A 16,122-nucleotide genomic window follows, 5' to 3' on the forward strand; every position below is an offset into this window, starting at 1 on the left:
GTGTAAATATTAAGGACATGGTGTCCTTAACTTCATGTGTGCAATATAAATGTTAAAGACATAATGTCCTTTAACTTGTATTTGCACCTCCTGTTGTTAAACTTTAGGACATCATGTCCTTAACTTCATATGTGCAGTGTAAATGTTAAGGACGTTTTGTCCTTAACTTCATGAGTGATGTGTAAATATTAAGGACAAAATGTCCTATATTTGCACCTTCTGCTGATAAACTTAAGGACATGGTGTCCTTAACTTCATATGTGCAGTGTAAATGTTAAGGACATGGTGTCCTTAACTTCATGTGTGTAATGTAAATGTTAAGGACATAATATCATTAACTTGTATTTGCAACTTCTGTTGTTAAACTTTAGGACATCATGTCCTTAACTTCATATGTATAGTGTAAATGTTAAGGACATGGTGTCCTTAACTTCATGTGTGCAATGTAAATGTTAAAGACATAGTGTCCTTAACTTCATGAGTGATGTGTAAATGTTAAGGACATAGTGTCCTTAACTTTATGAGTGATATGTAAATATTAAGGACATGGTATCCTTAACTTCATATGTGCTGTGTAAATGTTAAGGACATAATATCATTAACTTGTATTTGCAACTTCTATTGTTAAACTTTAGGACATATGTCCTTAACTTCATATGTGCAATGTAAATATTAAGGACATGATGTCCTTAACTTCATATGTGCAGTATAAATGTTAAGGACATAATATCATTACCTTGTATTTGCAACTTCTGTTGTTAAATTTTAGGACATCATGTCCTTAACTTCATATGTGCATTGTAAATGTTAAGGACATGGTGTCCTTAACTTCATGTGTGCAATGTAAATGTTAAGGACATAGTGTCCTTAATATTTTACACATCACTCGTGAAGTTAAGGACACCATGTCCTTAATATTTACACACCACTCATGAAGATAAGGTAAAAAAGACTTTTCGTATCAATTTTAATAGAGTAGTGATTATTTTTGTTCAACATTAAAAACACTGGCTAAAAAGTAAATACCACTTAAAAAAGTGACTATACCACGCCATTTCTGACAAAAATAGTCCAATAGATACATCTACGACATCTAATATAGAGATGTCCAATATGGGGTTACAACTTACTACTTTTTATTTGAACATGAAAGCAAGATCTACCCCCCCCCCCACCCAACCCCTGCACCTCCCCAACAAGGAGGAAAAATGGAGAGGAAAATGATGATAGAATTTCAAGCTCTTCATCTTTTCCATTTCACTATGTGTTGTGGATGGTTAAGATCCGTAAGGATTTCAGGTTCGAGTCCTGGGGATAGAGAAGCTCCTATTAATAGGAAGCGATTCCTCCTTAATGAGCTCTATGCGGCGCAAGTTCGAATTAATCAATCAAGTAAATTTTCAATAGCAAGTGATTGGAGGAGAGCTTTGGATCAACAGTAAAGTTATTTTCATGTGACTTATAGGTTACTGATTCGAGCCATGGAAGCAATCACTAATACTTGCAGTACAGTAGACTATCTATATTATATCCTTGGATTGCGGCTCTTCCCGAATCCTGCATGAATCTAGAATACTTTATGTATCAGACTACACTATTAAAAGTGCTTTTTTAGTTCTCTTGCGAAAGCCTCTTTCATTGAGGTGAGCTAAGGGATAGTGGTGGTACCTTTGGACCCTTTTTGCTTTGTCTTTTGTTGTCACCTTTCCATTTTCATAATTCTAGAGACTTGACATTAACAAATATGTACATTAATTGGATAATGGACACCCATTTTGCGAATTGTATAGAACTTCACTAAATATTTACTCATTTTGTTTCCCTGATTTGGGTTTGCCTTCGAACTTTATTGAGTTTTTTTGATGGATGTAAATTATAGAAAAATGATTAAACAACAAATATTCGCACTAAGCAAGGGAGGCTTTTCTTCATCAAATAAGTAATTAAGCATATCATTTGCATAATTAAATCATTATTAACGCCAGATACTCAATGCGACAAACAAGTGGGATAATGATATAGTATTTGTTTTTCCAAAAGGGTAGAGAACAGACAAATTCAAGGAAAAAGAAATGGAAGTGGTGGAGAAAAAGGAAAGAGAATCTCCATTAAAGCTCTTTTTTGTGTGTGTTGTTTTTTTTTTTCGGGGGGGGGGGGGGGGGGGGTACTAATTGACATTTTAGAAAGGATTTGCTTTATATCGCTGATGATGTAATAACTTTTTAAACAGTCAATACAATTTAACATATTATAAAAAGTTATTTGCCTCATTTTTTAAATGTTCAAATTATTGTGAATATATACTTTAATTATGTTTCTCTAAATGTTTAAACTTTTATTGGACACTGAAACTTGTGATTTTAAACACATTATAGTATTTGCATGTTTATAAAACTTTTGAAACTTGTAGTTAATATGTTTGTGTGACTATAAAAATTTGTAATCAAAAATAAAATTGAAGTTAATAGTTTTTTTCAAATATGAAATACTACTTATTAATTTTGTTTTAGAATAGATTAAAAGAAAATATTAGTATATAAACTGAGATAAATGGATTAATACTTTATTTATTCCCAAACATTAGTTGTTTTAGATTTCTAGCAAACTAAATTTATTCTAATAAGTTTAATGATTTAGGAAAACAAAAAATATTTTTTTTACAAAGTCACCCTTACATCTCCGAGTGGCGAGTGGTGTTACTTATGTGATACGTTTAAAAAAGAGAAAAATGATAGTTTATATAAATATTCTTATAATTTTTTTTTTTGGTAAATAAAAATTTATTACCAAAATTCAGGTGTAACTACGGAAAAAAAGAAGAAGCTAATAGCATGTCAAGTTTCTTTTGAGGCAAAATCGCTTTTTTTGGTCAAATGTATTTTTTTTCTCTAAAATTAAGGTGTTTGGCCAAGTTTTTGAAAGGAAAAAAAGTATTTTTGAGGAGAAGTAGAAGCAGTTTTGGAGAAGCAGAAAAAAATAGTTTCTCTCCAAAATCACTTTTTTGAAAAAAGAATTTGAGAAAAAATATACTTAGAAATAATTTTTTAAAGCTTGGCCAAACACTAATTGCTGCTCAGAAGTACTTTTTAAATTAATAAGTCAAACACAAAATATTTCTCACTAAAATTAAACTTTTTTAAAAATAAACTGATTTTTGAAACTTAGCCAAACGGGCTATAATACTGGACAACAAGGTCCCAATAGCTATCACAGAACTTCAGAAGCAACATAACCTATAAGCTGTTCATATCTGCAAACTAATAGAGGGTAGAAATTTTATACAGTTAATTATGATTATTAAAGTATATTTATTAAAGAGTACAATAAAACTAGATATTACTCTCTCCTGTTTACAATAAGTGATCATTTTATATTTTTAGGAATTAATTTTATTTTTTCAAAATTTATTTTTATTTACATAATTAGTAATAAGTAAGAATGAGGGATAATAAATGCTTTTTAGCCTAACATGGACCTACAAACCCTCGGACACATTCAATTTAATTATTGGGTACTTTGTTTTGTCCGATCCAAAAAGTCTTAGATGTAAAGTTATCTAATAGAACAAGTTTTGGTTTTGCAACTTTAACTTTGTAATTGGGCAACTCAATTAGCACACTTTAAAGAACGTGTAATACTAGTATCTATAATTTGGTCGAAGAATCTTATTACTGTGTGTTATAATAGTATCAACTAGTAAGTACTCCTATAAAATAACACTTTCTTACTTTATGGTTAAGTTTGAATTCTACAGTAGAGCTCATATGATCAAACCCAAAAACCATTTAAAGAATGGATCCCTTTAAAGAACATATGATGCTCACATTACTACTAACAATAACAACGTAATCAGTATATTTTTACAGTGTAAGATCTCGGAGGCCAACATAATGTGTACACAAATATTACTCTTATCTTGTGGGCAAAGACGTATCTAGAATTTAAATTTAATAGGTTTAACTATTAAGATTTAGGATTAAATTCATTGTAATGTTAAAATTATGGCTATATTTGCCCCGTTGATGGGGTTAAAAAATTATTTCTGATAGAACCTCGGCTCCAGAAAAAAAAATTCTCCTAGATTTGTAAAAAAAAAAATAGTAGTGAAGAAATCATGTTGAAGATGTTCATATTCCTATAGATAAAAAATGGTTTACTAATATTGATAACATAAAAAAAAAAAATTATACTATCTATACAGTTTAATTAGTGATAACATACCATATACCATTTTTACTACGTTATTTATTAATATTTATAATAAAAATTATCTATAATTAACGTATAAATAACGTAACTGTGTAAATATTTACATACAAATAATAATATTTACATACCAACGGCAAAACTTAAATCCTAGGAAAAAATGGGTTAATTATTCTCTTTGTTTCCCTCGGTATTGGTGAGTCATCTACAAACACAATGTGTAGTATTAGTTTATATACCTACTGTACGTGGGAGGTGATTTTCTGTTGATTTAAATATGGAGTAATAGTAAGGAGAGCATTAATATCTATGGAGTTTAAAATAATTGTTAAATCATTGTCGGCCACATTCTTATGTATAATATTACCAAATCAGTCAAATGATGCTTTATTTAAAAAATTATTTATGATACTATTGCTGTCTAATACTAACTAGGAGTATATTACTTTTATTCATTCATAATGTAATGGAAGTATAGAATCATGCAGCGCAACATCCAGTGTTATACAAACCCCTATTGCCTTTCTCGTTCTATATATTAGCAAGACTAAGAACTCGTTTGGTACGGCTAATTAAAAATACTGAAAATGGCCAAATATATCTCTCTATTTGGAAAAAGGTTTGAATATATCTTTCGTTATACTATAAGTCCAAATATACCTCTGCCGCTATAATTTGGGTTCAAATATATTCCTCATTTAAACAGAGGGACACGTGTCATCGTCCTGTTGGACAATTCTAAATATCTTCTAATTAATTAAAAAGACTCATACTCATAACCATACCCATTATCCATACCCGAAAAATAAATTTTTTAAAGTAATATTTTTGTAAAAACTGGAAAAAAAAGATTCAACAAAATATTTTTATTTTTTTTAAAACTAATATCCCTGTAGTCCACTGCTTTATGAAAGTCTTTTTTTTTCAGTTTGTAAAATATTTTTTTTTCAATTTTTACAAAAAATTGCTTTATAAAATACTGAAAAATATTTTTTGTAAAAACTGAAATATTTTCAGTTTTTTTTCAGTTTTTACAAAAAATAAATTTTAGTTTTTTTTTAAAGCATATTTTTTAAAAAAAAACTAAAAAAAAAATCCTATGCGATGTGAATCCGGATATTGTCGGGTTTTAATATGGGTATCGAATACCGAAGGGGAAATAAAAAAAGTAATAATGGAAGAAAGACAAACATAAATATCTACTTACTTCCTGTGTAAAAGGTGTAACTGCTGCAGGAAGTAGGACAAGGTAGCAAAAGCAATGGGACAGACAACATTGATCAAAGTCCGAATCATTGAGATACGAGAAAGGGGCCACTTATAAATTACTCCCTTCTTATTGTATTTTAATTTGATTGTACACGAAATTAAAAAAAAAAATAAATAAATAAATTTTATCTTCTTAAACTAAAGATATGTAGTACTGTACATCAAAATTTCTTCGAATCTTGAGATCTTAAAAATGCTATATAAAAAATTGGAATTAAAGAGTTATTAAGGGCCCGGCCATAAAAATTATTTTACTTTTTAGAAATAAAAATTATTTTTTTTTGGAATTAGTGTTTGACTTAAATTTTGAAATTTTTCGAAAATTTTAAAAAATCCCAAAAGGAAGAAATTATACTTCAAATTATTCATAAAAATTCAAAAATAGCTCCAAATTGTATTTATATCAAAACATAACTTTAATTTTTAAATATCATATTCACTTAAATTTTTTTTTACTTTTTTCAAGAAATTCAAAATAAAAAAGAAATATTTTTTTGAAACATAATAAAAAAGAAAATAAGACGCATAAACATATTTTAAAAAAAGTAATACATATAAATTGAAATGGACTAATAGCATTATAACTCACACAGAGTTGCAATCACAACAACATGCAGCAGAAAGTAATGTATTACTATCATCATTCATTCAACAGCGGAATATTATTAGCTGGATACACCAACATTACCACTGTCCTCAAATTGGTCCATTCTTCTAGGAATACTACGTACTTTTTAATACTACAATAATAATTACTCCATAATCTCCTTAATTTTCTACCTTTTCACACACAAACACACTTTTTTCTCTCTTCTTCTCACTCTCTCTTTTTTCAACAGCCATGCAAATTTTAATGCTAATCTCCTGTCCTTTTTTCCCTACTGTAAACTCAGTCCACTCCTCCCTATGCATCTTGTCTTCTTCAACTAGTAGCAGCAGTTTTCATTGACCAAATACAAAAAAAAAGCAAAGCAGAGCAGAGCATTTGTACACAACAATGCTTTTACCTTACCATAAAGTTTTCATATTTTTCTCTTTTTGAACAACTTGTTCTTCTTCTTGATTCTTGATTCTTGATTAAGTGCCATTTTTTTTATTTAAGAAAAAAAGCATTTTGTATACTACAATGGTGTTTCCCTTCTTCTTCTTCCTCCTTTTCCTTTTCTGCTCAACTCACTGTATATCATTCGCCGCCGTCTCCGCCCACAACCGCCGTGTTCTCCACGAATCCTTTTTTCCAATAGACTCACCACCACCTTCTCAACCCCCCATACCTGCTCCACCAGCCCCCCCTACCCCCTACCCATTTCAACCTTCAACTCCTGATAACAACAACCCCTTCTTCCCCACCTACCGCTCTCCACCACCCCCACCTCCCCCACCCTCCCCTTCTTCACTCGTTTCATTTCCTGCTAATATCTCTGATATTAACCTCCCAAATACCTCCAAATCTAAGCATGTTTCCTCTAAGCTCATTATCACTGCCATTACTTGTGTTCTTGCTGCTATCATTGTTCTTTCCATCGCCATCTGTTTGCACGCAAAGAAAAGGAGGCGCCATTTTAATGACCCAAAAACACAAAGATCCGATAATAGCAATAGACTGAATCATGGTAGTAGTAAAAATGATGGTAATACTAATAATAGTATTCCTAAGCTTCAACAACCATCTCAAACTAGTTCAGAGTTTCTCTATTTGGGTACTATTGTCAATTCACATGGCGGCATTAATAGTGGTAGTAACCCTGATACAGCTCCATCTTCGAGAAAAATGGCCTCCCCGGAGCTCCGTCCACTTCCGCCGTTAAATGGACGGAATTTAAGTCAAAATTACAGGAATACCCGTAACGATGATGATTTTTACTCTACTGAGGAATCTGTGGGTTATATAGAGAGCTCTTTTGGAGCTGGATCATTGTCAAGGAGAGATTTTGCTGCTGTTGAAGTGAATAAATTTGTCGGGTCGAGCTTGTCGGGTTCGGATTCATCCTCGAGTTCCGGGTCGGGTTCCCCGAACCGGTCTGTATCTCTGAGCATTTCGCCTCCGGTGAGTGTGAGTCCAAAAAGGGAAAGTTGTTCAAGACCTAAGTCACCGGAACTGATCGCCGTTGTGACCCCTCCGCCACCTCAGCGTCCACCTCCTCCTCCACCTCCATTTGTACATGGGCCTCAAGTTAAGGTAACTGCAAATGAGAGTCCAGTATTAATTTCTCCTATGGAGAAAAATGATCAAAATGTTGAGAACCATTCTATTGAGAAAAATGAGGAGAAAAGTGAGGAGATACTTAAGCCAAAGTTGAAGACTTTGCATTGGGATAAAGTGAGAGCAAGTTCGGATTGCGAAATGGTGTGGGATCAACTGAAATCAAGCTCATTTAAGTATGATAATATGAACTCTTACTACTGATTATATTGTCATTATAGATATTCATTAACTTTTTTAGTGTAAGTTGAATTGAGCTGGTTTATATCTTCAGGTTGAACGAAGAGATGATAGAAACATTGTTTGTTGTGAAGAATCCAACTTTGAATACAAGCGCAACAGCTAAACACCTTGTTGTTTCCTCAATGAGTCAAGAGAATAGGGTACTTGATCCAAAGAAGTCACAGAACATTGCAATTTTGCTGAGGGCTCTAAATGGAACCACAGAGGAAATATGTGAAGCCCTCTTAGAAGGTATACTTTGGTTCTAACATTCTTTGAGGAGTTTAATTTTTGATAGTGTAAAATAGCTTTTACACTATCAATATACCTTAATAATGTAGAAGGGGAGCCTTGGCATAACTGGTAAAGTTGCTGCCATGTGACCAAGAGGTCACGGGTTCAAGCCGTGGAAACAACCTCTTGCAGAAATGCAGTCTAAGTCTGCGTACAATAGACCTTTGTGGTTCGGTTTCTCCGGACCCGCGCATCGCGGGAGCTTAGTGCATCGGGCTGCCCTTTACATGTAACCGTTCGTAAAAAGTGGGGTTTGTTACCTGATAAGTAAGGCAAGTTACATTACGCTACAGGATAAAATACAATAATGTTAAAATCTTTACACTGCCATTGTATATGAGTTAAATCCTCTTTGAATTGAAAATTAAGAGCTGAAAAATGAGAGGAACGATCTGCCAAAAGCCTTCTGCTAAGTACTGACTGCAGCATAATCACTCAATTTATATTCGCTTTGATTTTGAACAAATGGTTGTATTTCTGAATAATATACCCAATTAAAATACATTGCTCTTATTGTAGTAAACTAATATAATGTGTTAAAGGTTATGCTCCTTTGCTCTTAAGGCTTTCATGGTATTCATTGTTAGGATGCATCATCTCACTTATAGTGGAAAAGCCTTGTAGTATATGGATTCCGAAACCAAGTTAACAAATTTACCTTCAACAAATTTACTTTGATGGTTTGATCAATTGGCAGAAGTTCTAACATGTCAACAACTTTGCCTTCGATAATTGTTCTTTGATGGTCTCATCAATAGGCAGAAGTTAAAGTGTATTTACACATAATTAAGTGTGTATGTAGGAGAATAGAGTGCAATAACAAATTACATCTTCTGTTCAGGAAATGCTGAAAATATTGGGACTGAACTCCTTGAGATTTTATTGAAGATGGCTCCATCCAAAGAGGAGGAACGTAAACTAAAAGAATACAAAGATGATTCTCCATTCAAGCTTGGCCCCGCGGAGAAGTTTCTGAAAGCAGTGCTTGATATACCTTTTGCATTCAAAAGGATAGATGCTATGCTGTACATATCAAATTTTGATTATGAGGTTGACTACCTCGGAAATTCATTTGAAACTTTAGAGGTAATTATTTTAAGCCATCATCAGTTTCTACTTGTCATTGATTATCTATTCACGAGAAGAAATTTGATTTTGATCAGAAGAAAACTTATGTAAAGTATTGATACTCAACATTAACAACTTAAAGAAGCAAACAATTATGTATGTTGAAAAATCAAACTCTGGAAATATTAAGCATTATATTATTTTGGAGGAATGATTGTTTAATGTGTTGATCTTGTGACTTGTACCTGTGAGCATTTCTGAATTCAACTAAAAGATAAATATTGTTTGGGAATAATCCTATTAGCTTGATATATCTGCTGTTGCCGTGTCCCTATTTTAAGAGATTAACTGCTAAATATTGGACTTCGGAGTAATCATGTATAATGATCTGAAACAGCCAAAATTTTATTCTCCCTTGTTAACAACTGCCTGCTAATAGAGTCATATTTTTTTTAAATGAAAAGAGTTAATAGTTAATTAATTCTACTGTGAGAATACAACTTTTGAACTATGTCCTTATAAAGCTTTCCTATTACAGGCAGCATGTGAAGAGTTGAGAAGTAGCAGAATGTTCTTAAAGCTTCTAGAAGCAGTGCTAAAGACGGGAAACCGCATGAATGTTGGGACAAATAGGGGTGATGCTCATGCCTTCAAACTTGACACACTGCTAAAGCTTGTAGATGTGAAGGGAGCAGATGGAAAAACAACCCTCTTGCATTTTGTGGTTCAGGAGATTATAAAAAGTGAAGGTGCTCGTCTTTCTGGTGGAAATCAGAATCATCAACAGTCTACTACCAATGACGACGCTAAGTGCAAGAAGCTTGGCCTCCAAGTTGTTTCCAACATTAGTTCAGAACTTATAAATGTCAAAAAATCTGCTGCCATGGATTCAGAAGTACTCCACAACGACGTCTTAAAGCTTTCTAAAGGGATTCAAAACATTGCTGAGGTTGTACGTTCCATTGAAGCTGTCGGATTGGAGGAAAGCAGTATTAAAAGATTCTCCGAGTCCATGAACAGGTTTATGAAAGTAGCAGAAGAGAAGATTTTAAGGCTACAAGCTCAAGAAACATTGGCCATGTCGCTGGTGAAAGAAATAACCGAGTATGTCCATGGAGATTCAGCTAGAGAAGAGGCTCACCCTTTCAGAATATTCATGGTTGTTAAAGACTTCCTAATGATTCTTGATCGCGTTTGCAAGGAAGTTGGAACAATAAATGAGCGGACGATAGTTAGTTCTGCTCAAAAGTTTCCAGTTCCTGTTAATCCAAATCTACAACCTGTCATTAGTGGATTCAGAGCTAAACGGCTGCATAGTTCCTCTGATGAGGAAAGCTCATCTCCTTAGTAGCATTATTTGGTCATAACAGGCAAACGCTAGTTTTTTGGTTTTGGCCAAAACCAATGTAATCTATTATATAGGAAGCATAGGAGTTTGCCTTAGATTGTGCAGAACTATTTAGGCATATGCAACTCTTTTATCTATCTGAATTTTGTATTATATTAGATCATTCTATAAGATATTGGGAATTTCTAATTCTTTTGACTCTTCTACGAGATAAAGCAAAAACATTTCTTGAACTGATGAGCTGAACTGACAAAAGAATCTAATAGAAAAACTGTTTATAAGTTTTAAAACTAGACAAAAAGGGTGTCATTGAACTGACAAATGTTAAATTGTGTGAGATTATGCTTGTAAGTAGCAAAAACGCCTTCCAAAATAGAAATAATCAAAGGAGAGAGTAATAGCATTCTCACAGCCTAAATAATAGGAAGGTCCAGCTCAAACCTTCATCAACCAATATCTAAAGCAGTGACAGTTAAATGCACATCGCGTATATTTAAGTCCCTTCAACCTTAATACAAGGATTAAAAAAAAAAAAGGACAGTCCTATGCACAAAGTATCGTGCGTTCACGCAGGGTCCAGGGAAAAGCCGCACCCCAAGAGAGTGTGATGTAGGCAGCCTACCCTGATACAAGAATCAATAGCTGATTCCACGGCTCGAACCCCGAACCTATGTGTCACACGAAGACAACTTGACTGTTGCTCAAAGGCTTCCCGTCAACCTGAATACAAGGATCTGGAAAAAAAAAAAGAAAAAAAAAAACAGGAGAGGGAGATAGGGACAGAGACATCTAATCTGTATAAATCTCTTCAGCAAGAAAAATACAGAAAAGGAAACATAAATTACATAGTTGGGTAGCTATGAAGAAGGGACTTGTAGTAGAATGATTGGATAGGGAACGTGGTATTTGTACAGGAAAGAAAAGATTATGCAGAACAGACAACAACCTACAATTACATAGGACTATGATTCTATATTAATTACTGTATCTTACTTACTCGACCATTATCAATGAACAACAAACCTCTTTTACTTATTGAGCAACGATGAGTTCGTCCAGTTGATGTCCAACATCATCACTCTCTGAAGGCATCATCAAAATGTCATCTTCAGTTGTGAAATGATATCGCTCTCCGATGGCTCTCAGAAACTGGTACACTTCAAACATTGTCGGCCTCTCCTTAGGAGCAGACAACACACACCGACAAGCAACTTTAAGGACCTGGAAAATCTCAGTGTCATAACCTTTACCAGACAACGAATGGTCAATCGCATCTTGAAGCTTAGATTCACCAGAGAGATTTGAAATCCATTCCACGAGATTTCCCTTAAAGGTCTCGGGAGCTTTGATGACAGAGGTCGGTCTCTCACCAGTTACTAACTCAAGAAGTACAACACCGAAACTGTACACATCACCTTTTGGTGTAGCCATAAGAGTGCGAGCGTACTCAGGAGCAACATAACCAAAGTCCCCGAATTCTCCATTGACGAAGGTACTCAAATGAGTGTCAATTGGATTCATGAGCCTAGCGAGTCCAAAATCTGATATTTTTGGTTCAAATTCCACGTCCAACAAGATGCATTTAGAACTAATGTTTCTGTGAATAATACGAGGATTGCAGTTGTGGTGAAGCCATGCAAATCCTTTGGCTGCTCCAAGGCCAATCTTAAGTCTCATATGCCACTCGAGCGTTTTTTCCCCTTCACTCACCGAATGTAGCTTATCGTGCAAGGTGCCATTTGGCATGTCCTTGTAGACCAACAGCCTTTCTTTTTTTGCCATGCAGAAACCTAAAAGAGGAACCAAGTTACGGTGCTTTACCTTTCCCAAAGTATCCATCTCAGATACAAACTCTTTCTCTGAATGTTGAGTATTCTGCAATCTCTTAACCATAAGTGAAGTACCATCGTCAAGTACTGCTTTGTAGAAAGTCCCGGTACTTGCTGACCCGATGATATTGCTTTTGCTGAAGTTGTTAGTGGCCTTCATGAGATCACTTAATCTCATTTTTGAAGCAGACTTATCAAACATTGAAAGCTGAAAATAACGCACCTTAAGTCAAGTAAGAAAGCTTGAGCAAGAGAAAAATCACACAACAACAGGTGAAAATTCATACTTCACACTTAACATGGAGGTTGAATGCTTATAAGGAAACATGAATTAATGATTATAAATATGATCACATTGCTACAGTAGAAACAGAGAACAAAAACAACAACCCACTAGAATTGAATTTGACAAATGAACAAAGCGCGAACAGAAATGTCAATAAAGAGACAGTTTATAATGATTCGGCAGAGTAAAAATTCTCACCTGGATTGTCTTGCTACCCTTAATACTCTTCGCCCATTTATTCCCTTCAGGATCTTCTTCCTTTTTCTTCATCCTGGATATCTTTCTCAAGTAGAAGAACGTACAGAGGATCACAAATACAGCACCTAAAGTCACCCCACCAACAGCTGCACCGACGATGATTCCTGTACGGGGTTTCTTGGAAGAACCCTCGCAACGAGTTAACGGATCTCCACAGAGTCCTGCATTATTGGCATAGCTCTCAGCGGGAATAGATGCATTTATGAAATTTGGAACTGGTCCGGTCAATCGATTGTTTGCTACATTAAATGTCTTGAGCCGACCAAGCAGGCCAATTTGTGGAGGAATTTGACCCGTCAACTGGTTGTTGTCAAGTTTAATGTCATTCAAAAAAGAGCAGTTTGCGAGATCCACTGGGATTTGCCCTGATAGGTTGTTGGATGAGAGATCCAGGATTACCACAAAACCTATAATTTTGGAGATATCAGATGGAATACTTCCATTGAGCTCGTTGCTCGAAAGATCTAATGATGTCATAGAGGTACAATTCTGAATACCACGTGGAAACCTTCCCTTAAGACCCATGTCAGGAAGAGTGATACTCAGAACCTTGCTTTCATCCGGATGCCAACACTGAATCCCAGTAAATTTGCAGATGAAACCTTCGGTCTGATTATCGAAGTTCCATGTTGACCCCAAGTAATTTAATGGATCTTCTAATGACTCTTTTACAGATTTCAGACAGTCAATGTCACTTTGAACAGCACAGCAAACATCGAGACTCAAGACCAAGTAGATCAAAATAGAAGCAAGAGTGGTAAGAGCTCTATTATCCAATGCCATGTTGGTGAAAGGCCCGGTCATAATTGCATCAATCGAAGTGCCTAGTTACGCCGTTGAATGAAACATTTAAGATCTCTTTAGACTAGTTCACAACCCCAAACAATGTGAAATGCATTGCAAGTACAAATCCAATTTCTCCTGAGCTACATCCAGAAACCTACAAAATATTGAAGGGGAAATTAAGAACTGCAATGGTGATGAGTCAGTGCTATCAATCAATCAACTATGCCTCAATTCCAAACTAGTCGAGAAAAACTATATGAATCTATGTATCAATCTGCTCTATTCAGTCCCATTTCATATCACTACTAGATAAAATTTGTCTTCTAAGGCATACTAGTGCTTTCCTAGAACTAAGGGGGCAGCAAGTGCACTAAGCTCCCGCAATGCGCGGGGTCTGAGGAAGGGCCGGAGCACAAGGGTCTATTGTACGAAGCCTTACCCTGCATTTTTGCAAGAGGTTGTTTTCACGGCTCGAACCCGTGACCTCCTGGTTACATGGCAACAACTTTCTCATTTACGCCAAGGCTCCCCAAGGCTCCCCTTATGCTTTCCTAGAACTAGGTGTACTCAAATCCCACACTAATCTCTACACGGAAATATAAGTAACCAAAATAAGAAAACTATTCCTCACAGATTTTAAAGAGAAAAACGGCAAACAAAGAGGCAGAAGAGACTTGGCAAGAGAAAAAGCACAATAGCAAGCAGCAGATGCCAGAAAAATTCGCATACTACTACCTCCAACAAAAGAAAAACTTCATAAAAAAGATGAGTTTATAACCTGATATTCTACAGCCGCAAACAGAAATGTTCAAACCTTCAAGATTTAAGTTAAAAAAAAAAAAAAATACTTGACATAGGTAACAACAACAACAATAACAAACCATCACACAAGTGGGGCCTGGGAGGGAGGGTAGGGTGTATGCAGAACGTATCCCTACCCTGCGATAAAGAGTTTGTTTCTGAAAGACCATGCGGATAAAGATGCTGTTTCTCAAAGACGCTCAGCTCAACAAAAAAGCTTACCCAAAAATGATTTTATCTGATCTTCAAGAGCCTACTTGATATAAAACAAAGCCCAACGAACACGGCTCATAGATCCCAGAAAAAGTTGTTAAATCGATGAAGAAAAGAGCAAATTCCAATTCTAGAAAGAAAAGTTCAGAGCTTTTTGACTATGATAACCAAAATTTTAAGAATAATAAACTACTGTCCTTGTTCAAAGTATTCAAAGAAAGGCAATAATACATCAATTAAAGAAACAGTTAGTTATAAATAGCAATAAACAAATTGAGGCTACAAATACTATCTTCAAATGAAATATAAATAACTTTATCCAAAATACAGAATTTACATGATCTTCTACATCCACAAGCACAAAAGTTAACATCTTTAAGAATAAAATTCAAAAAGCAAAAAGCTCTTGATATAAAACAAGACACAAAAAGGGTTCTTTAAATCAAACAAAAAAGGAGCAAAATTCAACTTCAATTACCAGAAAGGAAAGTTCAGAGCTTTATTAACATGACTTTCAAATTTCAAGAATTAAAAGCAGCCAACAACATAATAAAGACACAATTTTTAATTATAAGAAATAAAGAAAGGGTTAGGTATAAATACCATTAAACAAATTGAGCATAAAAGTAAAGACCAAAAAGGTTATAGATGCAATATACTTACTGCCCAGTTGAGGGTATAAAATGCTGGATCTTGAGGGTCAATTAACAGGCAATTTCAGAGAAGAAATATGAAAGGAAAAGAGAGAAAGAAGATTGTATTGGGTCATACAGTTTACTGGGTCAAAGAAATAAAGCTAGTAATTGTTTAACTGTGGGAGCTAAGACCAAAGACTTGCTAAAAATGAAAGAGAAAGAGAGTTAAAACTTAAAATGGGACAGGGGGACGACCTATGGCTTGACTTGCTGTTCATTTGCTGTGGAAAGTTAGTTTTTTCTTTTTTTGGTTTCTCACCAATTTTGGATATTTTCTTTTGGCTCGGCTAATCCCGATATGCACCAATAAATTATACTTTATGACTTTTTTGGTAAGATAATGAATAATTAATTTTGAAAGTAAATTTGATATATCAATTTATTCTGAGATATTAGTTTATTTTTATCCTTATGAGATTAAATTTGATAAAATCACGATATAACTAATTTTGAAATTAGTTATTCCGAGATATTCGTATTATTTTTATCCTTAGGAGATGGTTGAATAATAATCTCGAAATAACTAATTCCGAAATAATTAATTCTAAAATAACTTATTTTCAAATCAAACAATCTCTCTCACAGTAAAGTGTTACCACTAAATATATTTTCTTACTTAGAGCTCGAATCTGAATTTTTATTTA

General features: G+C 34.2%; 2 protein-coding genes across 3 annotated transcripts; one reads left to right on the forward strand and one right to left on the reverse strand.

Annotated features, from left to right (window-relative positions):
* Window positions 1–6,180: 6,180 nt before the first annotated feature.
* Window positions 6,181–10,808, forward strand: LOC104111630 (formin-like protein 1). The gene is made up of 4 exons (XM_070177947.1): window positions 6,181–7,854; window positions 7,953–8,152; window positions 9,036–9,280; window positions 9,801–10,808. Exons 1-4 carry the CDS (start codon window positions 6,602–6,604, stop codon window positions 10,608–10,610), a joined length of 2,508 nt encoding a protein of 835 aa, XP_070034048.1. The 5' UTR covers window positions 6,181–6,601; the 3' UTR covers window positions 10,611–10,808.
* Window positions 10,809–11,384: 576 nt separating this feature from the next.
* Window positions 11,385–15,643, reverse strand: LOC104111629 (probably inactive leucine-rich repeat receptor-like protein kinase At5g48380). 2 transcript variants are annotated; one of them, XM_009621368.4, is made up of 3 exons: window positions 15,447–15,643; window positions 12,924–13,923; window positions 11,385–12,647 (listed from the first exon to the last, which is right to left on the reverse strand). In XM_009621368.4, exons 2-3 carry the CDS (start codon window positions 13,785–13,787, stop codon window positions 11,643–11,645), a joined length of 1,869 nt encoding a protein of 622 aa, XP_009619663.1. In that variant the 5' UTR covers window positions 13,788–13,923; window positions 15,447–15,643; the 3' UTR covers window positions 11,385–11,642. The 2 variants fall into 2 exon arrangements, with proteins under 2 accessions (XP_009619663.1, XP_009619664.1); XM_009621369.4 differs by lacking the exon at window positions 15,447–15,643 and adding an exon at window positions 15,262–15,353.
* Window positions 15,644–16,122: the final 479 nt, after the last annotated feature.

Source organism: Nicotiana tomentosiformis, chromosome 6, assembly GCF_000390325.3.
Source record: "Nicotiana tomentosiformis chromosome 6, ASM39032v3, whole genome shotgun sequence".
Taxonomy (NCBI): domain Eukaryota; kingdom Viridiplantae; phylum Streptophyta; class Magnoliopsida; order Solanales; family Solanaceae; genus Nicotiana; species Nicotiana tomentosiformis.